Source organism: Canis aureus, chromosome 8 (assembly GCF_053574225.1).
Source record: "Canis aureus isolate CA01 chromosome 8, VMU_Caureus_v.1.0, whole genome shotgun sequence".
Lineage (NCBI taxonomy): Eukaryota > Metazoa > Chordata > Mammalia > Carnivora > Canidae > Canis > Canis aureus.
The window spans coordinates 29,353,630-29,380,288 of record NC_135618.1 but is presented as its reverse complement, the minus strand read 5'-3'; the positions used below and the strand labels follow the sequence as shown (position 1 = coordinate 29,380,288).

General features: G+C 35.0%; 1 protein-coding gene across 1 annotated transcript in view; it reads left to right on the top strand.

The window, feature by feature from the left end:
- Positions 1-5,918: 5,918 nt before the first annotated feature.
- The window catches only part of OLFM3 (olfactomedin 3), a 192,919-nt gene continuing 172,178 nt past the window's right edge, over positions 5,919-26,659 (top strand). The window contains exon 1 of the mRNA XM_077905640.1: positions 5,919-6,515. Coding sequence (XP_077761766.1) covers positions 6,447-6,515 — 69 coding nt within the window. The 5' untranslated portion in view covers positions 5,919-6,446. The remainder of the gene's footprint in view (positions 6,516-26,659) is intronic.

Sequence of the window (26,659 nt, the reverse complement as noted above, 5' to 3'; positions counted from 1 at the left end):
TTGAGAGACACAGATTGAGAGGCAGAGACATAGGCAGAGGGAGAAGCAGGCTCCCTGCGGAGAGCTCGATGTAGGACTCGATCCCAGGACCCCAGGATCACGCCCTGAGCTGAAGGCAGAAGCTCAACCTCTGAGCCACCCAGCATCCCTACTTTGACTGTTTTAGTGATGGAGTACAGAATTTCTCTCTCTATGTAGGTAATCCATATGTTGTTTCCTCCACACACACACTGAAAGATTACATTTTGAATTAATTATAATGTTGATTTTTCAACATTTTTAATTTTTCAACATTGACTCTATATGACTTCATTAACTTAAATTCAACCTGATTAACAAGCCAACAAATATTTTTCTCACTGTCCCCAAAATGAATATAATAGATGTTCTTTATATTTTTTTTAATTACTGATATATCACTTTATGCACAATATTGAAATTTCAATTAACTTACGATTTTCCACTTATCAGTTAGGCACACAATTCTTTCAAGTGATCCCTAAAGTAAATATTGAAAAAAATAAATACTTAAGATGACAACGAGAACCAAAATGACATCACCTTTGTCAGAGTCTATAGTTACTAATAATCCCAGACCATCTTAATACACTGTTAGAAATGAAGATGAGTAGAAGGCTGTTCTATTTTGGGTTCACCTTGCTTATGTGGGTTTACGAATACTTTAGTATCTCAGCTCATACTATGTACAGGAGCTGCGGATGGGGGTATAGGAAGGCATTACAGGGCACTGCCTTAGTGGTAGAATCTGGAATTTTCATTTTTGTCCCCCTAGCCCTGTGAGGCTGGCCACCAGAATTCTGCTAATTTTCTTAGTCTCCAGGTGGCCTCTTCTGAAGGGGACAGGTGTTCTTAATGGAAAATTGGCCATAAATGCCAGGTTTGTTTTATTTCTTTACTCTCCCAGATCTTGGCCCCATATATCATGATCACCATTTTAGTGTTCCAAGGCCCTCAAGTAGTTGCATTAGTGTTTTCCTGGCTCTTCTAGTCATTCAGAGTGAGAGAGCTAGTCCAAATTACCTAGACTTGCATCACTAGAAGCAGAAGTCCTTTGTAATATTAGTATCTATTTGTAAAAATGCACATCTTTCTTACTGGAAGTTTTTTCTTTATCCCTGATAAAGTATATCAAAATCATAATTCATCTTCAAAATCCTATCTCAGACTTATTAGTGATTAGTAGAGACACAAAGGAAATTTTAAATGAGTATATAAAGTAATTCCTTTTGTTTCATATTTTCAAATATGGATGCAGTCAACTTCTTCTTTCCTTGTTAGCACATACTATGTCTTACATTGAGAGATGAGGCCTGATTATCTTCCCTTTAAGTCTCTGCTGGCTTTAGTTACTTGTTCAAACAAACAAAAAAATGTAGCAAAAATAACTCCTAGGACTTTTAAATCTAAGAGGTCATAAGAATCCTTGAAGTTTCTTCCTAGACCTTTAAAATACTAGCTTTTGAAACACTCTCTATAATCAAGTGTTCAGAAAAACTTGAGAGAGGGTACTAGGGGCCCAAGAAATTATTTTTAGATGAGATGACATTTAAAATGAAACTTCAAAGCAGAAAAAGAATTATTCAGGCAAAAAGAAAAGCTATTAATGGCAGAGGAGAAAACTATTAAGGGAACTACAAGCATTAAAATTTTACTGGATTCAATTTATTAGGAGATAATGGTTAAAATTAAGACTGAAGAGAAAAACAAGGGGTCATATCATGCAGGGCCCTGGAAAAGTCACTTTAAAGAGTCTACCGTTGGTCATGTAGAAGATAGGGAGACATTAAAGGTCTTTAATCTGAGAAGTTACGCCAAATTAGTCTTTAAATCAACCATATCAGGTCCTGTGGGGATAATAAATTACAGGTTAAAAGTAGAAGTAAAAGAAATACTGGTGGTAGGCAGGAGAAAGAAATCATTATAATAATTCACATGATCGAAAATGAGGTCTGATCTAGGTATGCATGGAGAAGTGGGATGGATGTAGAGCTATTATGGAGAAAAAACTTATGGAATTTTTGGTGGATTGAATGAAGATGAGAGGGAAATCAAGTGTGACTTACTTGCTTGTTGCTTTGCAACATAGAGAAAATTGTGTTACAAACTAATATGATTGAGGAAAAATATTGATTTGAAATATTGAGTTTGAGGTGCCTGGAAGAAATTTAGTGACATCTAGCAAACCTTGGGTATATAAATATCATACATGAAGGAATTAGGGTCAGAAATTCACTCATTCATTCATTCATTAAATCATTATTGATTAAGTGACTACCAGGTGCCAGCCACCACTCTAGGTGATTAGATTAGAGCAGAATGTCAAAGAAAGACCTTTATTAAATATATTGTAATAAAAGAGACAGACAGTAAATAATCTACCTAATAAAAATAACATAAATAGAGAATTATTGTGGTATTATTTTAGATTCGGTAGTTAGGAGACGTAGGGGATCTAAATGGAAATGGCTTAAAAACAAGAGAGTAGAAAAGTCACCTCAGAGAGAATAGAAGAGAAGAAGGCAAAAAATAAAACTGTGGCAGTACTTTTACAGGTCAAGTACATTAGAAAATCAATCAAAGACTATTTCATTTACCAAATGAAAGGTGAAATTTTCTCAAGAGTTTATATAACCTACTGGATAATCCTTTTTATTGCTACAAAATAACTAAGTCCATCAATGTTAAATGACAGGTGAAAGTCAAAATAGGTAACAGCATTTTTTAACATAATGAAGCATCTTTGGAATGCTGAAGTATATAACATATATGAAAGCAATATATCATGCAAAAGAAGACTAATACACAAAACAGTCAGCTAATAATATAATTTATTATATAATTTAAAACTTTTGTAATATTGGGTATAAATGTTTAAAAAATTACATTCTTGGGGTACCTGGGTGTCTCAGTCAGTTAAGCCTGAGACTTGTGGTTTCGGCTCAGGTCATGACCTCAGGGTCTTGAGATGGAGGCCTGCCTCCGCCTCCACACTCAGCAGGGAGTCTGCTGGAGATTCTCTCCCTCCTCCTCTCCCTCCCCCTCTGCTTCTCCTCCCTCCGCAACCCCTGCTTATGCTCTCTCTCTCTCTCTATCTCTCTCAAATAAATAAATAAATAATTTTTTTAAAAGTTACATTTTTGTTCTAGGTATTACATACATATATAATTTCATTTAAGCTTAGTTTTATAAATGCTTCTATAGATGGTACTTATTAAAATTTGTGTAGTGCTTTATAAATTTTAAAGGAATTTTGTACCTATTGTAGGCATAGAGGGCTAACTTTAATTAGATACATAAATATCAAATATTTTCTCATGCATGTATTGAAAAATGTAAAATTTCTATATCTATGCTATGTGTCATATTTTATCATTTTGTTCTGAGTTTCAGTTACCAATTCAAGTAACCAACATGAACTGACTGTGAGGACAAGAGTAGATATATTATTTCCTTTACATTACAGAACTCTTTTGAATAGCTTAATGGAAGAGCTTCATGGACTTTCTTACAAGGAGAAATGCTGTATAAATCGCTATGCACAGATAAGATATGATATGGCCTACAGAGTTATCAAATTGATTTCATGAAAATGTATTACAAGGGAATTTTATTATAAAACAAATGACTAAAAACAATAGTCATAATTCTTTTTCAAAAAACTAATTTCAGTTTGTTTTAAGAGAGAACTAGTAGGGTATTGGTACATTTGTAGTGTGTAGATACAGCTTTTGTTTTTCACTGGCATGTTTAATAAAGTTTTTGGCTACTAAACTTGATTATTCTCTACAAATGACCAAGCTTCTTTATGCAGATGTGTTGAAAGTATACTAAGATCATCTGTTTTCATTTGTGACATAACTACCATACATTGCTTACTTTAAGTTTATATCATTTTCCATCACATTTTTCCAAACAAAGTGCCTCAGAATTTGTCTTCTTATTAACTCCTTGTTACAAATGATCTTCCATTGCCATGAAATAAAGGGAAATGGAGACTTAAAGGGGAAAAAACTGCCCATATAGGATTTTTGGTCCAATCATGATTAATATTGTGAACCATGTATGAGATCAGAATAATTTTTATCTCTAAGAAAAAACATCATTGTCACTAAAAGAAAAGCTATTGATCTTATGTTATGATGATTATGATTTCATATTACTTCTGTGTGTGTCTGTTAAGCATAGTTCTTCATATTCAAATAAGCATGCAGCACTGTGTGATGAAAGGTGGAGGTGGAACAAGATGGTATAAGATATTCTGAGAAGAGAGAAGAGCATGCATAAAAATAGTCAAACACTTTTGTTGTATTTAGTATAGGTAATAGCCATCCAGCTACTGCATCTCTGCAAATTCATTTTCAAATCGTGCAATGATTTGAAATCTTTATAAATGGGCACAGAATAAGATTTCTAATAATTTTCATATACGAATCATTGAAAAACATAATCTATGCTGATTTATCCTAGATTTATCTTATATAAAGATAGAGATTAGGTTAAGAAACAACTGTAAGAAGAGGGAAAGATAGAGCCTCAGTGCACTAGAAAATTACCCAAAATATACTCTAGAAAGTTATTCTAAAGGGTGTCAGACATAACTCCGCAGTTTTATCTATTACCTCAAAAGAAAATTTCTATTTTCTGTTTCTGCTAGGAAATAACGGGAATTTCTGACTGTCATTATGATTGCTAGGGTTATCATTTAATGAATAGCCTTCAGATAATTCTACTTTCTCTTATTCTTCAATCTCTTTTCTATGCATGATCTATTTCTTTAAAAGGAATTTTCAAATTCACTTTTCTCCTTGTTATTTATGTTTCATAGAGAAAAAACATCTCAAGTAATGACATACATATGTATACATATCAGGATAAAATGGATGCAATATGATGTAAATCCTCGGGGATTATGACTTTCGAAGACATTTGATTGCACATTGAGATTTGTTGTATTAAAAAATATGAAGAGTTTTCAATAAAATATCAGTGAGATTTTGTACATTGTGCGTGTTTAATATCTCAAACTATTTATCTTGATTTTATTGTGGAAGCAATGGCGATAACACTAGTTCACATATTTTAATCCCTAAGAAATAACATTTCTAAAAGAGAAACAACAAAAGATATAACTCAAGGAGCATTAAAAGTAAAATTGTATGAGAGGGAGGTTTCAAGGTGGTTGCAAACTCCTCTCCACCTTTTTATCTTACGGCGAACACTTACTTTTTCCCAACTTCAAAGAAAAGAAGTTGCTTAAGTACAGTTAAACACCATAAGATGCATGAGAGTGTTAGTTTGTTATCTACCCTTTCTCACTCTTGTGAGGCAGCTGTTCTGCCTCTTTCCTTGAGCTCAGGGAAACAGAAATATTTGGAAGCTTAGAAATAATCACTTTCCCCATCCCACTGTCCATCCATCACTGAATTCTTCCTCAGGCATAAACACAAGTCAGATAGACAGGGACATTATATTTCTGGCTATGGTTGTGTGTGAGGAAGAGAGATTTCAGCTGTGTATGTGTGTGTGGTGGGGTCACTAATGGAATATCCCATTTATGATAAAAAAAAAAGAAAGCTTCTTCATTCATTTATGCATAGTACTTTTAAATGACCAAAAGTGCTAGACAGAAAAATACACAGTAATACCTAAAAAAACAGATTATTTCAATGGGCTATTTATAAATGACAGTGCATATATGCATATACACTAGCTACAGACTGGGTGCCTTGAACCAAAAAAAAAAAAAAAAAAAAAAAATCACATGATAGTCTGCACTGCAAACTTTGTTTAAAGCTCTAAATACGATATCAAGTCCTCTGTCAATGACATCAGAAGGTTCCAGGCACTATTTGTTTCATAATCCTGTATCCAGCTGACTCTCTACTTCTCCTTTGCAGCTCAAGTTGCCTCCAAATGCTGAACTGGAGCGCTGAGAGTCAATCCTTGTTTGGTTAACAAATTCCCAGCACCGTATACCCCCTAGCCCCCAGGAGCTGTAGTGATGTCATATCCGTTGCCCAGGTCTCCACACCTCTCTCGGCAGTTACTCCCTGTATCTTTTTCTTGGGTCAAAACTTTTGAGGTGGGCTGCGAGGCAGCAGCGGCAGAGCGGGGCAACCGGGGCTCGGGCGGCGGCGCTTCAGCACCTCGGCCAGCGCCCGCCGCAGCCCCGCGCCCAGAGCTCGCGGATCCCGGCCCGAGCCCGCCTGCGGAATGCTCGCCCCCCAGGGCGGCTGCCGCTGCTGCCTCTGCTGCCGCTGCTGCCGCCGCCGCCGCTGCTCTTGCTCCTGCTCCAGCCACCGCCTCTGCTCTACTCTGCTCTGACTGGCAGCCAGAAAGTGCAACTGCCGAGGGAAAGGTCTCTGCAGTAGCAGCGGAGTGGCTACCTAGAAGAGAGTAAAGAGAGGGCAGAACCCCAGATCAGAATGCAGGCGACGTCCAGCCTACTCAATCTCCTGCTGCTGTCTCTGCTTGCCGGATTAGATCCTTCCAAGGTATGGGCAATATTTCACTCTTGTTTGAAATAAATGTGCAATATGTAACCAGCCGACCAAAAATGCAAATAAATATGCAAAAAAAAAAAAAAGGGCACGAAGGACAGCTCTAGCTATCTTGTGGTGCCTGGCTTACCCCTATTGCTTGTAAGATAACAAGGTGAACTATCGGAGGAATAGCTCCTCAAGGTAGACTCCAGGCGAGGAGGGTTGGTGGGGGGGGAGGTACCAAGAGCAAGTATGATGTGTATGGGCACAGGGCTATGCGGCTCTCGGGGGGGATTTAGCAGATTCCGTATCCCAGTGCTTAATGTTCTCTTTTGAAGTCGGACGGGTGATGCAAAAGGAGTTAGCAGTTGAAACAATGCAATTTGTAAACACGTATTAGGAGATGGTGCACCGCTTCTTTGTTGAAAGCAGAGAAGCGTTTTCCAGCTGATCCTGGTCAATAATACTCCCATCGCAGACGTGCTGCGGTTTGCGTCCAAAACATTTAGGATGCTGCTCGGAACCCACGGCAGAGCAGCGGAGCGATACGCTGCCATGGCTGAGACGCGTTCGGGAAAGGAGCTTGTGTTTATTTGCTTCTTTCTTTTTTATAAAGAAAATCAGGAGGCACCGAGGAAGTTCTGATAAGCAGTGTTAAGAAGCAGGAAGTGAGAGCCCTGTCAAACTAGGGTGGGCAGGAGGAAGGATGCGTTAGTTGGCTCATAGCTCTTGAACTCCGCAAATTATCCAGTACTGGTCACCAAAGTGAACGCTAAGCTCTTTGGATTAAAAAGGTAGAAAAAATATGGAGAAATATTTTCAGCTGTGTGCGAGAAACGTCTTGACTATAAAGTGAGAGAATCTGAGAGCTTCAGCGTTCTAAGAAAACCACAGTTATCTAGAGTAAGGAAGGGGTAAGCCATCCGGGAAAAAGAGTAAGAGAATTTTTGAAATCATTTTACTTATTTAGCTTATCAAGAGCATTTTGACAAGAGAGAAAAAATGATACCATGTTACTAAACCATTTAAAGCTGCATTTCGGAATATTGCAAAGTTATTTTTAAAGCTTAACAGTATCTGTACAGTGTAGAGAAATGAAGTTTCTTTTCATAACTGTATAGAACTAACATGTAACCAAGCATAATCTAATATTATGGCTGACTGAGTATTTCTAGGCCTAAAATATAGTGAAAACTTAGAATCATATCATATACATTTGTAGTTATATCTGTGCACTTTTCATATTTAGAGAGACCTGATGAAAATAATTTTATTATAAAGGTATGGCTGTGCTGATACTGTCACTGTGAAATCTTCACATGGTGTGTGAATGCCACCTTAGTGATCTTAATAGAATATTTTACATACTAAGGGGTAGTTTACATCAGGTAAGAAGTGTTGGTTTTGTTTTTACGTTTTTGAATCTCTCTCTCTCTCTCTCTTTTGTTTCTGGATTTACAGTGACACATTCTACTGCCACTTTCATTATATTATGTTAGTTACCACTTTAGAATATATTCAATTATTTATTTCTTTTGGAATATTCTCGGTAAAACATTTTTTAAAAGCAAGGCCAATTACTGAGTTACTGCAGAAAAAAAAAAATCACTTAGAGTGAGTTTTGTCATTCTTTAAAATGAATTCAGAAATGTAGAGGTTTACCAGCAACTGCATGTGTGATTTGATTTGTCTGGCATCTTTTGTGTATAAATATCTTCTTGAATTCTTGAACCCATTCTTTCCCAAATTAGATATACGTAAGCACAAAAGAGCTGTTAGATAAATTAAAAGAACTATTACATCCCCCAAATAAATGACCTATTTAAGTCAATATGATCTTTTCTATTATTGATAAGTCTATGTCTTTGTATTCAACAATATATAACTTGTCTTTAGACTTAACTGGGGCTGTCTGGTACAATTGAGCTGAGAAATCCAGGGAAGGAAAGGTATACATGAACTTTTCAAACTGTCCTTTTTGGGATCTAGATACTGCAATACAGTGTGTAAAGAACAGATGATATGTTGTTCTACACCACAAATGACGTTATAGGAAATACTAAAAGGTTCACAGCAAGTGATTTTAATGTCCAAAACAGCTTTTGGACTAGTAGACAAAATAGTGCTTTAAAAAAGTGAATAAAAGCTACTTTTGTATGTTTTAGCAAACTGTTGTTGATCACCTAACTACAGCATCCCTCCCAACCAAATCACAAATGGTACCACTGAATTCTCAAAATAATTGTCAATTAGGTTAAGAGCTAGGAATTTTCTCAAATTGTGTTTGGTTTTGCATTAACTACTTAAGGGTTTAGATAAAATTAGCATTCATAATGCAAATTATGCATGACAAAATCGAAATAAAAATCCAATAATATAGAAGCATATAAGATCACAGTTATTGAACAATAAGTGGTAATTTAGTGCTGACACCTAAATGTACAGAAACTCTAAACAGTTGATGTTTTTTAATATACTAATATCTTAGAACTGATATTTCACACTCACATTTTTAAATAAATACATTCAAATACTCTTCTATATTATTATGCTTTGTGTTTATGGTAAATATATATGTATAATCACACATGGATACACACAAATTTGCAAAGTAGGAGAGCTCTTATAATTAAAAGGAGTTTTTTCAGGTATAGGATTGCCACATACATCAAATATTGGGAATCTAAACCTTAGTGATCATTGTATATTAATTTATCTAAAAACAATAAGGCTTTCTAACAACAGTACCGATTCCATCTTATGGAAAGCTATAATGATCATTTTTTCTGAGATTGTAACTTCCAGATCTTATATGACATCTTATAAAGTGCTTAAGTATCGCCATCTTATGGTAAGATAAGTTACTTGAAAGTCAATTTTATTTTTAAATTAAAAAAAAAAAAAAGGCCAAACTTCTTTATTCATAGGATAGACTTACTTTCAGCATTCGCTCACTTTCTTTTTTCTCATTTAATATACCAGGAAATTGGCAAAATTAGCATTTTTTTCAGGAAAGAAAGGAAATTCACTGCTAATTAATTATTCATATTTTATATAGACAGATTATCAATTTTCCTCTCAGGAAAATTATGAGAACTCTGTTTTCTTAATTAAAATCTTATTAACAAGTTTCTAGTTCCAGTTAGAAAAACCCATAAGTTTGTTACTTTACCTATTTTAAGAGAAATTAATTTTATTTGTAATGGAGTGCCTGAATTAGAGGCAAAGTGCCAAATCATCATTCATTTAATAAGTAAATTTTTAAAAACCTGAAAGCTTGTAGGAATTCAATTATTGCTTAGTTTTATGGAGAAAGGAATATTTCAGTGCAGGAAATTCCTAAGAATGGCTGCTAGATGGCATCTCTGTGCTTTTAAACTAAACACACGGAGTTCAGTAATGACCTTGATAGTAGGAGAGTGAACCTCTTTTTCTTTTACAAGAAGATTTTTAGCAGACCATTATTTGAACATTATAACAAAATAGTAATTCCTGTGAATCAGAACCATGAATTTCTCTGCTCTGCAATGCTGAAACAGGAAGAAAGGAAGATATAAATGTGGCTGTGCAGGTTTTAAACAGAACATTTTTTACCAGAGTCAGATACTTGGGGAACAGTTAAAAAGAGGTGACATGGGCAAAGCCACACAATGCAGTGACTGTGAACTTTAAAGCAGGCGTACTTGTGTGATAAATAGATTGAAAAATACCTTAGCACACTTAGATTGAGAAACCATTCACTATCTTCTTACCTAGAAATATATTAAAGAACCATGGTACTTGCTCACACCACAGACATAGAATGTAACAATGATTCAGCAATAATCTTCAACACCAAACTGTTCTGTCTCTCCAAAACAACTCAGCCAAGTAGAACTCTTGCATTAAATAAAACAGTTGTTTTAGAGCCACATAAAGATGATGAAAACCAAGAGAATTTCGATAATTATATTTTTAATGCTTCATAATGTAATACATCATGTATAAGTGCCTTTGCACTTTGGTATTGCTAAAGAAAATCATCAAAGACCTAAATTGGCTATGGTGGCTTCTGTACATAAATCTAGTTAAAGTTCTTGTTCTTTCAACTTTTAAATGAAATTAATGAAAAGCAAAAGCAGCAAGAGAAATAAGCTGAGATAAATTCATGGTAAAATTCACCTTAAAATCTACCTTTTCCTATATTTCTTGTATGCCAGACACACCCTCTATACAACAGGACCAACTCAAATTAGCACAGAAAATATGGATGGGATCGATGGCATTTGGCAAAAATCTGTAATTACACACTCGTAAACCCTGATATAGTAAAAAGTGAAAAGTTCAATGCATCCCATCTGTGTTTTGAAAGAACAAATTACTTTCTTACTCTCATTTTATTCCATTACCCTTAACACAATTAAATTCTTATTTTAGAGAAAGTAAATATTCTTTCTCACTCTCTTGGCAATTTGAAAAAGTTAAAATGGTACCATTTTCCTTTATTTTTCTTTTAAAATTCTATCCCATATAATTTTGCAATTACTCTCTTTAAAAATGACTACCGTGATGATTGATAGGTTCTCTGTTGAGAGGGAAAGCAGCACAAAAGTGAGAACCATAGGGGCAGGACTTTAGGTCCTTTATTTTTCATCCCTACTTTGCTACTATACATATGTGTATATGTATACATATATGTGTGTGTATTTGTGTATATATGTATATGAATGATGTTGAGGAAGCTGTGATCTCCCCTGTAAAATATGAAGCCTAAATGTTCTTCAAATCTATTTGCTAGGGGATCCCTGGGTGGCGCAGCGGTTTAGCGCCTGCCTTTGCCCAGGGCGCGATCCTAGAGACCAAGGGATCGAATCCCACGTCGGGCTCCTGGTGCATGGAGCCTGCTTCTCCCTCTGCCTATGTCTCTGCCTCTCTCTCTCTCTCTCTGTGTGACTATCATAAATTAAAAAAAAAAAAATCTATTTGCTAAACTCTAGAATGACTCTGTGCTATGCTTTGCATGTTTATGGGCCCCCAATCTCCCTAATCCTATTCATATTGAAACCTAATGCCCAAGGTGAGAGTATTAAGGTATGCGGCTTTGGGAGAAATAATTTGGTCCTGAAGATGGAACCTTCATATGAGATTAGTGCCCTGATCAAGAAGCCACAGAGAGAAAGCTCATTCTTTCCACCATGTAAGGATACAAAAAGAAGTCTACAATCTGGACTATGCTGGCACCCAGGTCTTAAACTTCCAGCCTCCAGAACTGTGAGGAATAAGTATCTGTTTATAAGCCACTCAGTGGAGAACTTTGTTACAGCAGCCCACACAGACTATGATACTTTATTTAATACTATTTGATCATTCATTTAAAAATTAGCAAATCATTTGGTAGGGTATAGATTCTAAGATCATAAACTTTGCGAGATCTGGGGATCAGTCTGCCTAGATAACATCATAATGTTTTCATCTTCTGTGTTTGACATTTAATAAAGCCTTCAGTTTTCTACTTCCTCACATGCCATCCTCTCCTTCCCTCCAGTCTCCACATTCATGATCCCTGTACTCAGGCTTCTATTCATTTAGTTATCAAACTTTGCTCACCTGACAAGACCGTGAGTGGATCTGAAAACCAACACCTTTCTTACTTCATCCCTAAGTCTTTTATTTAATGAAAATTCTCTAGTGAAAGGCAAAGTAAAAACTTACGTCTTATATGAAGGGAATTGCTAGTGTGCTAAGGAGATGTAAGAGGTACTTAGGAAGGCTACTTATAAAAGGTGCTGCATGTTCATTGCTGACTCTTCCCAAGCAGAAACATCTTTAAGGATTTTAGACTTGCAATTATTACGAAAACCTCAATTTTTGTACTAACAAAATATATACATATAGAAAATTAGACTGGATAAAACTGAGACTTGGCATTTGATTTACTGAAGTATCAGTCACATTTTACTTTTTAAAAATTGGCATCAGTGAAAATAATAGAGGAGATGCAAAATCAGACTGCTGTCTTCATAGGTTATGTGAGATGACAGTGAGTCTTTGGGATCATCTGTGTATTTGTGTGAATGTGTATTTGTGCATATATATGCACAGATGATTTCACGATGGCATTAAGATATTAAAGTAACATAAAAAAATAAAAAGAAACAAAGTAACATCAAAAAATATCTAAACATGTGTTACCTAGATCCCAGGCTTAAATCTAAAATATGATCTTGAAATTAGTCTCCATTTACTCAGTTTATGCCACTTACCAATTAAAAATCTTGAAGGAGATTTTCTATGAAACTAGCATTATTATCAGAATTTTCCAATATAATTTTTAAAACTGTATACCAAAAAAAATCAATATAAAAAGACAAGCTAAACATGAAATCATAAGAATGGTTTTAAGGTCTAACTGTGCAACCTTTAAGTAAGACACTTAAACCTCTCTGATGCTGTTTTCTTAACTATGAAATGGAATAGCGATAGAATTTACACCATTATTAATTATATATATAATTATATATATATTACTTATAACTATAAATCATTTATATATAAAACTATGTTTCTATACAAATATTTCATAACCATCAATCTATAACCAGACCTAAAATCTGTTTTGTACGATATATAAAGATCATGATAGAAAAGTGCCTCTCATTCCCCTTTATTCTTGCTTTTCCTTCTCAGCTTTTAGAAAAGTGAATGTCATATTATGTATGATCAGCAGAATTTCTCAGAATAAGCCCATAATTTTGGCCAAAGCTCCAATTTCAAAATATCACCTTAAAAATTTACATCATACTTATATCCCACAAGGCACCACTTACAAATTTGTTAGAAAAAAAAAATACAGGACATGAAGAGTGGTTCCATAATTTTAGAGCCGAACTACATCCAGAAAAGAGCTTTTAAACTAATCACGGAGAGTGGATCACAGAAAGGATGGATATATTTAAACAAAGATCTATCAACAGATAAAACTGCTTTTTTGACCAGCATAAAAAGTGTAGGCTTCTTGTGTCTTTGCAAAGCATACCAATGATAAAGTAGTTTAAATCCTCTGTAAGTTTTAAAAATATCAGAAAAAGATTTAGAAAGGGGTTTTCTCAAATTACTCGGTCTAAGAATGTTCAGGTCAGAAGTCATTGTCTTAGTCCTTTCAGGGTGCAATAACAAAATATAACAGACTAGGTAGTTTATTAACAAAAATCTATTGCTTATAGTTCTGAAGGATGGGAAGTCCAAGATCAAGGCACCAACATGGTCACGTTTTGGTAAGGGTCTTTCCCTGCTTCATAGCTAGTGACCTCTCACTGTGCTCTTACATGTAGTAGAGGCTAGGGAGCTCTGTGGAATCTCTTTTTATAAGGACACTAATCTCTGGGTGCCTGGGTAGCTCAATGGTTGAGCATCTGCCTTTGGCTCAGATCATGATCCTGGGGTCCTGGGATCAAGTCCTGCATCAGGCTCCCTGCTCGGCAAGGAGTCTGCTTCTCCCTCTGCCTATGTCTCTGCCTCTCTCTGTGTGTCTCTCATAAAGAAACAAAGAAAACCTTAAAAAAAAAAAATAAGGGCACTAATCTCATTCAGTGAAGGCTCCTCCTTGATGACCTAATCACTTCCCAAAGGCCCTACCTCCTAACAGCATCACATTGGGCATTATGATATCAACAATTTGAGCAGGGAGGACACAAATGTTCAGAACATAGCAGTCATGGAGAAATAACAACTTTTATGAACATAGTTTCTCTGCTTTTTTCTCTTGGATTGCTTTCCCAGTCCCTCTGTTTATACTGGGTTTCCTGATTTCTTGACAGAGATCTTTACAAAGTACTTGAAAAGACTGGACCCTTAATTAGCCACTTAATAATATTTCTTCTAATGTTACTCATCCAAAATCAAGTCCATCTGAGTAACTCATGAATTGATTCTTTCTTTTTTCAGTTCAACCCATGTAAATCATATAAACTATATAATATTTAAGAGAGACCCTAATCATAAAAAACTAATATTTAAGAAATTTATTATTTCAGAAATATTTGCACACCATTCTATAGAGGGATTTAACTTAATTCTGTTACTTGCTACAAGAATTTGCAAACACTTTTGGGGAAAGGAGATTCCAAACAGTGTAAGACCATCTCTATCAGAAGTTCTACATTGGATGCGAGGGTGGCTCAGTGGTTCAGCGTCTGTCTTTGGATCCCGAGGTCCTGGGATGGAGTTCCACACCAGATTCCCCACAGGGAGCCTGCTTCTCCCTCTGTCTGTGTCTCTGCTTATCTCTATGTGTCTCTCCTGAATGAATAAATAAAATCTTAAAAAAAAATAGTGCCACTAATTTGAATGGTGCTAATAAAAATGGTCAAAAATATTCTTGGAATAAAAAAATAAAGTTGCCTAAAAACATTGATTTTTCTATGTTTTTAAAACTGGGTGTTCTAAAGTATATATCACAAGGTTATGCCTTCCATCATTCTTATACCAAGCCTTTAGAAGAATAAAAATAAGTTCAGAAAGAGGATCACAGATGCTGTTGTGTTCCTCCTTTTGCCTCTCCTTGGAAAGCTCTTTCCCTCTTCTCCATATGTCAAAATTTTACCTATATTTTAAGATGCAACTCAAATGTCACTTCTTCCATAAATCCTTCCCTGACACTCCTCACACCCCAGGAAGAGGTAATCCTGATAAACTAAAAACTCCTAGGAGAAAAGAATCATGTTTTATTCATCAAAGCATTTATAGCCACCTGCCTCTGACACAGAATAGGTATTCAAAACACAGATTGAGTTGAATTTCTTTTTTCCCCCCAAATATGCAGAATACTCTATTTCTAATCACTGTTATTATACTTTTTACTTTTTTCCCAATAGAGTATTTATTGAATTGTGTCTTCCCTACTAAACTGTAATATACCTGAGGGCAGGCTGTGTCTTGATCATTATCTTATCTTTTCCTCTCTAGTGACTACAGTGCCTTTTCAGGTAAAATATTTAACAAATATATGTTGAATGTACAAATGAATAGATGAAGAAAAAAATAAGTCAAGAAACACCCCAAAACTTAAAATCTTGGGTTAAATATAATATACATTTAGGGTCCATGCTCTCACCAGAAAAGATATTAGGAGCAGGGAAGTTAAGATACATTTTAAGAATCTTGTTTTCAAGGGCTTAGAACTCATATCAGGTTATTTGTCTTGAAGGATGCTGCAAGATTATGTCTTTTTAAGTTTTTTATTAATTTCCTGTTCTACTCCATATCCTTGGTGCTATTTTTGACTTCTCATAGCTCTCTGGGATGCTACAACCTTAATACTCTTGAGAATTACCTGCTCTGTCTCCTGATACTTGGTGGTAATGTTAGTATATATTCTTATTCTTTAGTGTATGTATAAGCATCCATTTTATTTGTATAGGTTTATAAGTCTGAACAGTTCATTAATGTGTAACTGCATCTTGACTAACTTTAGTTTAAGTAATGTTTTAGACATATCTGATAAATCAGTATGTTATTGATATTTCTCCATCTCTTTTTAGGGACTCCATTATTTTTTTTTTAAGAATCTAAAATATTCTCTTAAAATTGTTCTCTTACTATACATTCTTATAATAGTACCATGTAAAGAAAGGTAATATTGCCTCCATATTTGTACTGCATTGCTAAATTGCCACAACACCATGATACAGAATAATATTAAATGATAAAAAGCAAATATAGGTAGACTGGAGTAAAAAAAATCATCTGAATTGTAACTTCTAAATATCATCAGAAATTCAATATTTTCATGATTAACTTTGTAGGCTAAAATGCTCTGAAAAGAAATGTCAGTAATAAATTGTCCTAACAGCACAAACAAGCAGCTATCTAGATAACCCCCAAGGGAATGCATAAATTGAATAGATGATCCTTTTTATTTTTCCAACTAAGTTGAAGGTGATTAAGAAGCATTATCCCATGATGATTTAAATAGCATTACTAGAGGGACCAATTCCAGATGGCAGGATTTCTTCAAATAGAGAATCAGTATTGGAAATGTTGATTCACTGACACCAAAATGTCATGGGTGAAATATTAACTTACAAAAGACACCACCACTTCTGGGAATGATCTATGTCTATGGCTACTTAGGGAATTGTTTATTTGGAATTAGGACCAATGGTAAGTATTTTTAAACCTACATACGTTTTGCGGCATGATCACTATATCTTAGTGTGTATCATTGTAGTACTAAATAAACAAAAATATTATCTGGCTCAAGATCCACTGAAGATTTTTTATTATGCTTATCATTTAATTTATATTGTGCTACAGATATACTCTACTTTTTACAACAACCTGAAAGCTAGACAAAGTCAGAGAATAACTCAACTCTAGCTTGATTGCCATATACCTTAAAACACTCTAGGGATACGCAGGAGGAAATGTAGAGAGTCTTATGAAGCTCATGCCAAAAGAGTGGTTATTGTAATATGACTCAAAACTGAGCATAAGATATGTGAGAGTAAGGAATCAAGTGCATAGAATCAATTAATTTCTATGTGGTGCCTTTATTAGTTCCAAAGCATCATGACTTTCCTGTCAGTCAAAGCAATAAAAGACTCCAACTCTCAATATCTGTCCTAAAATACGATGGAATAAGATTTTAAGAAGTGATAAAATTATAAATGAGCTTATATGTAGCATAGAGGTGTATACATTCCTATACAGCTAAAAGAAAAAAAAAAGGTTGAACAAGATAAGTATTTGTTTACACACTGGAGAGATTGAGGCTCTCACAGAAGATGTGTTCATTTACCAAAATGTATTTAAGTATTTCAAGTGGTTTGGTGCCCCACCCTCACCCCCCAAATAATTTCATTCATTACTCTGAGAACTGGTTACCATTTTATTACTGTTGGCATTGGCTTTTAGAAAAATCGCTAATTTAGTTCAACTCATCTTTAATATCTCTTAGTAAGAAGAAATGGAAGGAAAAGGCAATGAAAGCATCCTTAATTTCCTTTTTCTTTCTTGCATCTTAACTTTGCAAAGAAAGAAGCAATAGAAACGTGATTGTATTTTGTCCATTTTTAATAATTTCTTTTGGAAAAGATACCTCTCAAGGGACTCAACTTACTTAATATTAACACATAAAATGAAAATATAGGAAAAGAGAAACTTTACCAAATTACATAATAATTAGGAAATTGGAAAGTCCACTATGTTAGAGACAGAGTACTAAATTAGGAATTTAAAAAGCTGGGGCCTAATATCAGTAGTTGTATGGCTTGGAAAACTCATTAAATTATTTTGGTTTCCATTTCCTCACATACAAAATGAAAATGTTGAGCCAAATGTTTTTGTTTTTTGTTTTTTGTTTTTTGTTTTTTTTTTATGGGCAGGTCCTCCTAAAATGAGGCACATTCATCTCTATCAGTGTAGCTCATCATTCTTTCATCCTCTCTTGTACTCATAGATTCTCAAATTGTTAAAATTAAAGGTAAAATGTAGGTCCCTTTTACTGTACTGCTGAAAATCAAAGTTAATATCATTGAGAAAATCATGGCACCTTAGTCATACATATGGTGACACAAAAATAAATGTAAAATATACAAGCTTATTTCACATCTCAAACATTATAGAATATTTAATCTTTATTTTGTATTCTTCCTTATTATTAGCTTTTGAAGATTCAATAAAAAATAAATGAAGAAGGACATTTCATTTCTACTGTCCTTATCTGACAGCAGTTAAAAGAGACTCTAAGAGTTACAAGAGATAGACTACCTATTTTATTTTGCATAAATTTCCTCCATAATATAACTGATGGATGCTTAGCTAGCTTCTGTCCTTATGTTTGTATTATCAGAGAGTAGGGACAGTATTCAAGGAATTGGATTATTTTTAATCAAAAAATAATTACAAAGTTTTTTTAATTGAGTTATGACTTCCAATGATATTTTCTACTACTGAGTTATGATTCATTATTTGATTAAATACAATAAGAAAAAAGTATATGGACTGTGGTAGACAGAATAATGTCCCCCCAATGATGTTCACATCCTAGTCCCCTTAAACAGAGAATATGCTACTTTACTTGGCCAAAGGGCATTTGTAAATGTGACTAAATTAAAAATTTTGAGATGGGAAGATTGTCCCAGATTGTCTGATGGACCCAATATAATCAGAAAGGCCTTTATAAGAGGATGGCTGGATGCATAGCATCAGAAAAAGAAGAGAAGATGATAGAATGGAGATAGGAGGGAGTTGCTTTAAAGATGGAAGAAGGGGCCAAAAGCCAAGGAATGTGTGCTATCTCTAGAAGCTGGACAGCTGAGAAAATCACTGCTTCTCTAGAGACTCCAGCAAGGAATATAGCCTTGTCAACACTTTGATTTTAACTTCATAAAACTTACTTCATATGTCTGCCCTCTAGACATAAGACACCAAACTTATGTTGTTTTAAAGCACTAAGTTTATAGTAATTTCTTACACCAACAACAGGAAACTAATACATTAATCTAGATGATAGTAATTACTATGTAAAAAAGTAGGCCACGTAATGCTATAGTCTATAATTCTGAATATTAAGGTTAGAGGAACAATAGATGTGAAATTACAGTGAGTTCTAAAAATGAAAGTTAGATAATATAGAAATAAAATACTGCCTATAAAGAAGACAAATTAGATTATACATGAACCTAATTTAGTTACATGATAGGTAACTGTGTTCCCTAGCTGACATTTATAAGATACAAGTGAGTCTTTCAGTTATTGTTGTTAGGCAAAATCTGCCTCACTCTTGGTCTATGAATTAAGTGGTTGTCATTTCATTTCTTTATCAGCCTAAGACCTTAAAAGCATTTGATGCCATATTCTCTCTACTGGATTTGTCATCTACAGTGAAAATACAAATACATTGGCTACCTATGATTTAGTATAATAATGAAGACAGCAGAGCCTTCTTTTCATCAGTCAAATTTGATCTACCAAAGGCGCTGGCATGTCTTCAGATGAAAGCAATTTTGTTTAGAGAACCAATGCATGTTACACAATAAAGGCATGGTCAAATATGATGATTGCTTAATGATATTCCACAAAGTATAAGAAAGATCCATCCCCTTTTATGTGCAGCTGAAAAAGAAAATTGTGTTGTTGAGTTTGCTTGTTTAATTTTAAATAATTGGGATTTGTTTTTAACTTTAAGAAAATCTGCAGAGTGAAAAAAATAATTAGTCCAGAAATTAATGACTCTCAATAATCTTAATTAACACATGTTACATTCATATCATATTCATATTAGGGTAATTATTTTTCAACAAATACTCATGCCTGGCAACATTGTAGGAATTGGAGATAAAAGAATTTTTTTAAGAGGTATAGTTATTACTCTCAAGAAGCCCTTAATATTTCTACTAGAGAACTCAATCAGATATACTAATAATCTAGTACTGTATGATATGTCCTGTAACAGACACTTACATAGGACACAAGTAGGAGACAGGGAATGAACACCTTCAGCAGGCCAGGCATAAGAGAAAATTTCCTGGGGGAAGGTGATGCTTAAAGGAAAATCAGCAAGACGATGACGGAAGAAAGGGGTATTCCATTAAAAGGCAACAAACTATATGAAGTCACAGAGATATAAAGGAGCATGTGAAACACTTCAGAGCTGTTTGTTTTACGACTTGAGTTGTTTTACGACTAATTTTGTGATAAATAGAAGTTGATGAAAAAGAGAGCTATTGGTAGCATTAAAATGGTAGAAGAATGATTGCCTAAAGCGTCCAAGATTTGACCTGTACCAGATTTTAAAATATTTCTGTATTTTAATTACCTTAAGCCAAAACAAATAAATAAAACAAAACACAATGTAGTCATGTTAGAGTTATCCAGAGAAACCAAACCAACAGGATGTACAGGCTGTGTATTGTGCATGCACATGTGCACACACATATATATGAATATATATATATATCATACATAATATATAAAAATATTGATTTTGAGGAATTTGTTTATGTGATGGATATTTCCCCAGTTCTGTTGTCAGCAAGCTGGACACCCAGGAGAGCCAATGGTGTAGTTCCAATCCAAAAGCCTGCAGGCTTGAGACCTAGAAAGAACAGTGTTTCAGTTGCAGTCCAAGGTAGGGTTAAAAAAAAATCAATGTCCCAGCTCAAAGGCAGTTAGACAGAAGGAATTTCCTCTTACTAAGCCTTTTATTTCTATTCAGGATTCCCCACCTGATTGAGTGAAGCCCACAAACATTAGGGTGAGGAATCTGTTTTCCTCAGTATACTCAATTCAACGGTTAATGTCATCCAGAAACACCGTCACAGAGACACTCAAGGTTATGCTTGACTGAATATCCGGGCATACTATGGCTTAGTCAAGTTGACACGTAAAATTAATTACCTAACATAACAATGACATTTAAAAAGTATTTTGTGGTTATATATCTAAGCATCACTATTTTATGTCTTTCTATCCAATCTCATCTCTAGCTAGCTAGCTAGCTTTGTAACATATACCTATTTTCATCATCAAAACATAAATTACTGAGAAGAATCCCAATACATCTTACCCCAATATCTCTATGATTTCATTGTGATTGTCTGTCTCTCCCTCATCCATGCTGATTAGGCTCCCCTATAAACGGTGACTGGAGATACCTTGTGCATTGTGGATTGCTTCACTACCACCATACATGAAAATTATTACTCAATAATTAAAACGATTGTAAATCTTTTGATAACAAGTCTGTTGTCAAGATAGTCTCCCCACACAAATCATCTTCTACTATATTCTCATCTAGTTAGAAGATAATTCTGGCGGGACGCCTTGGGCAGCTTAGTGGTTGAGCGCCTGCCTTTGGCTTAGGGCATGATCCCGGAGTTCCGGGATTGAGTCCCGCATGGGCCTCCCTGCATGGAGCCTGCTTCTGCTTCTGCCTGTGTCTCTGCCTCTCTCTGTGTGTCTCTCATGCATTAATAAATAAAATCTTTAAAAAAAAAAAAAAGAAGATGATTCTGGCTTGGTTAAATTGGCTTGCAAGTTGACATCACCTGAAACTTTTAGTCAGGTTGCATATTGATTTCAAGTTCTAATGATCAGATTTTTTCATCATGCAAAGATTTTTCATCTTGGAATTTCATCTTTATTTTTCCTTTTCCTTCCTTCCTTCTTTACTTATTTTCTTCTTATTTTTCCAATTCATTCAAAAATACAAAAAAAAATCATAACATTAAAAATTGGAGAAGAAAAGTTCAAGCAATGTAAAACTGGTTGCCATGTTGCTACAAAACACCAAAATGACCATAGCAAGTCTGCTATGGAAGTGTGGAGCCTGTCACCAATAATATGACATCTGCATCACTAAGAACATATAGTGGAAGATTTTCAATGCATTTTTAGAATGTCTGCCATGCCCCTAGCATTAACTGGAATCTAAGGATACAGCAGTGACCAACGAAACAAAAACCTCTGCCCTCATAATGCTTAAAATCTAGCATAAATAAATAAGCAAACAAATAAGCAAAATGTACGTCACCTGATAGTACATTATACGAAAGAATATAAAGAGGAAGAAGTAGTGACAGGTTATGAGGTGGAAACAAAAACATAGGTCCCACAGTAAACCTGATACTTGAGCAGAGACATGAAGGTAAGGGAGTAAGCTATGTAAATATCTGGTGGAAGAGAGTTCTAAGCATAGAAAATTTTAAGCACAAATTCATCAAGTAAGAGCACATGTGGCAGAGTTGAAAAAGGGCAAGGAGGCTAGTGAACAAGTGAAATGAACAAAAAGGAAACTAACAGGAAATGAGATAAACAATTTAGCAGGGGGAGAGATCATGTGGATTCCTGTAAGTGGTTTAAAGGATTCTGTGGGATGGGAAGATACTAGTGTGTTTTGAGCACAGATGTGACATATTATTTTACTTCTGGTGATGAGGGAAGGATTATAGAGACCAAGTGGTATAAAAAATTAAATTAGTGATGATAGCTAACAGAATTTGTTCAGTGAGTTGAAAACTGGCAATGGAAGTTTTTTGGCTTAAACAACTTGAAAGGAAATATGTCTCTCAAGATGCAAAACACACTGGGAGAGATTAGGAGTTTGATTTTAGAGTTGCTAAGTTCGAAATGTCTATTAGACACCCAAGTGGTATTGTTAAATAGGCAGTTGGTATTTAGAGCTCAGTGGAGAGATCTAGACTAAATATAACATTTTGAGAATCATTAATATGTCAGTAGTATTCAAGCCTATAAAACTGGAGGGGACCAGTGAGTGGAGGGGACCAGTGAGAGAAGGGGCCTGAACTCTATGCCTCAAATATTTAGAGGTAAAAAGCTAAGGGAAAACCAATAATAGAGACTGAAAGGAATGAGACAAGAGGAAAACTTGGAGAAGATACTCTCCTGAAAACAATATGAATGAAATGTCTCAAGGAGAAAAATTTATTAAATTATTTTCGGGCAGCCCGGGTGGCTCAGTGGTTTAGCGCCACCTTCAGTCCAGGGTGTGATCCTGGGAATCGAGTCCCACATCAGGCTCCCTGCATGGATCCTGGTTCTCCCTCTGCCTGTGTCTCTGCCCCTCTCTCCGCTCTCTCTCTCTCTCTCTCTGTCTCTCATGAATAAACAAATAAAAAATCTTTTTAAAAAACTATTTTCATATGCTCTAAATGGCCAAGTTATATGAAAAATGAAAATGAATCATCTTTAAAAATGGAATCATTGGGGCTCCTGGGTGACTCAGGCCATGATCCCAAGGTCCTGGGATAGAGCCCCACACTAGACTTCCTGCTCAGGGGGAATCAACTTCTCATTCTGCCCCTTCCTGCTGCTCATGTGCTCTCTCTCACTCTCTCTCAAATAAATAAATGAAATCTTTAAAAAAAAAAAAAAAAGAAATGAAATCCTGGGTAACATTGATAAGTGGTTTCGGTAGACTGATGGTGGCAAATCCTCATCTTAATGGAGTCAATAAAATAGAAAAGCAGAACAATTATAGATAACAAACAGATATAAACAACACTTCTGAGGAGTTCTGCTAGGAAGAGAAGAGAAATGGGGTAAACCTAGAGAAGGATAAGGCATCAGACATGCTTGGTTTTGTTGATGTCTAAAATGGAAGAAATAACACCATGTTATAATGCTGATAATAATCACGAATAATCACAAATGGTTTTAAATAGGATCACAGAGAATTCTTCTGTGGGAACAGGCGGGAAGACAAAGTATGTGTACTAATGCTATTTGTAGTTTAGATAGGGGAGTACAGACACGTGGAAGCTCCCTTGTAATTGCTTTCATCTTCTCAGTGAAATAGAAAGAATGGTCATCAGCTGAGAGTGATGATGGGTTATTGGTAGGAAGAAGAAAAGAATAATGTCCTGAAAACTGCAATTAGGAGCAAAGAGGACAGCTTTTCCACTGTCAGGCTTTGATAGAGGAGTATGGCAAAGGGCTTGAGAGTGCCTTAGACGCAGCTGTCTACTCAGGAGAGAACCAGATTTCAATAAAAGTAAAAAGGTGAGGAAATTTTCAGAGGAGAGAGTAGACATGAGGGAATGTCACTAATGATTGATTGTGAGTTTCTCACATGTTACTGTCTGCATTAAATCGATAATGAATCTTTCATGTACATTGAAAGACAAGTCTGAGTTTTCCCCAGGTCTAGCTTTTTTTTTTTTTTTTTTTTTTACTGAGTCTATGAAGAAGTTTAGCCAGCCCAAATCTCTCTTGATGTGGAAAACATACAAAGCCATAAACTAGTTGAAGCACATTCAACAGAGTATTACAGAAAGTGAAAAGATGTATCACTCCTTTCCCCCTCACTTTAGACCAGATTTATCTCAGATGTCACACTGTACTTAAGGGAAGACTCATCCACTGAGTCTTGGAAGTTGATATGATCTAACCAGGAAAGACGGGCAGAGCTGCCAACCAGTGGGATTGTATATTTTAACCATATACGGCCAAACCTCTACCCTGAAAAATTCCTTGAAATATTTTTAAAGCAATACAAGTAAGTTGTATTGCTGGCTAATATGAAGACTATCAGTCCCAAATAGAAATTTCCTCACGTCCATGAAAACATATTGTTACAGTCCCACCAAACACACATGAGAACAGTGGGCTCACTTTTATTCCACAAATCCTGAGACCAAAATAAAATCTTATTTCAATGTATTATATTAATGGAAAGAAATTTGTAGTTTGGTATATTTAGCGATTTTCTGCTCTGGCATATGTCCAAAGGAGACATGGCTCACATATGTCTTTTAATCTATTACACAATGTCTTTCTAATTATCCAACAAACATAACAGAAGAAAAAATGTTAAGTTTAATTTTATGTAACTAAAGCAAGCAAAACAAAAAAAGATCTATGTGACATTCTCATTTTCTTGCTACAATATAACATTACAGTAGAGTAAAAGGAATGTTAAGGTGATATAATGATGCTGAAATAAAAGTCAGGAAATAGAAAAATTAAAACATGTGCCTGTGTATTTGTGCATATGTGTGCTTGTGTGTGAAGGAGGGAAAGTTCCATCTGGCAACTACTAAAGTAAAACCTCAACAATCAAACTTTATTACGTTAATTAAGGAAATAAGTGAACGGCATGAATTACAAAATATTTTTAAATGCAGCTTATTTCCAAATCACATAATAACCTAAGTTAATCTTACAAATTTTATTTGAACTGTTGCCTACTACAGAGCTTCAGAACTCATTGTAAAAATAGACGAGATCACTTTCAAATTATCCTATCAATTAAATGAATATGGGTGATTTAAATTCGCCATCAAAATTCTATTTATAATAAAAAAGCTTGTTTCCTTCCTTCCTTGCTTTTCTCCTTTTTTTTCCTTTTATGCAAAGAAAACACTATTTTTAACCTCTATCATAGTTACTCTATGATAGAAATTATGGGAAATTGCAGCAAATAATATTTCTTGATTGAAATTATAAGAAATTATGTGTCTTATTTGAAACATGTTACTTTTCCGTAAATTACATATTTCTCAGTAATAGAGAAGTAATACTTCTCTCTGAGACTACATGAAGCTTAAATAGCATCTTTTAAAAACATTTTATTTATTTATTAGAGACACACACACACACAGAGAGGCAGAGACACAGGCAGAGGGAGAAGCAGGCCCCGTGCGGGTAGCCCGATGCAGGACTCGATCCCAGGTCTCCAGGATCACGCCCCCGGCTGAAGGCGGTGCTAAACCGCTGAGCCACCGGGGCTGCCCTTAAATAGCATTTTGAAGCACCAAGTACACTACCTAGCATTCAGGGGGGGTTGACTGAAAATACCAATATATTAAGCCAGACTGTCCATGAGCTATGGAGGTATACTGCAATAGCTCCCTCTTCTTTACTGTATAGTTCCTAATAAATAGTGTATATTAGATTTTGCCAAGCAAATCTACTAATGAATGTGTAAAGGATTTTAAAGGAAGTGCTACATGAATGTCAGCTTATTTTTCAGTAAATTAGTATTCAAAAACATTGCTTATACTGTATGTCCTACTTCTTAACTAATGTAATAAATCTGTGACCTGGCTTTACTCATTTAGTTCACCTTATCCAATTTTACATGATTCCCAACATATCTTATGAAAAAAGAAAAGATACCTATCCCTTTCAGAAACTCTTCACATGCTCCTGGCCCCATTCTCATAAAGTTTAATTTTTTTAGATTATCTTTGGAACAGTGGTATGAACGTGTTTATATTTAGGGAAACAAAAGAAAAAAGAAAGTAATAAAGATCCTTCAAAATAGAAAAGGCTATAACTGTGGAAATAAATCAAGAGTGTAATTAAAAAAAAAACGTGATAACCAATGATTTGCCATACGATTAACAAATGAGGAGTAGAAGGAGGCAATTTTATAAATTCTATCTTTACTCACTTATAGACCATCTCTCATCTTATGAACACTACTTGTTGGTGTTGAAAATTCTTTTGCAGAAAGTCATATAGAATTGAACAAATGCCCCCCTAAAGTCTCTTCCAATTCTAAGATGTATGGTGTTTTCAGTGCAACAAATCTATGCTAAGCACATGTTCATTTAGGTCCCCCACATGCTGTGATTTTCCAATTTTCTAAGCTCTTCTTTGTACTCATGTTCCATTTGGTATTTATCCAGAATCATAATACATGTTCGAGA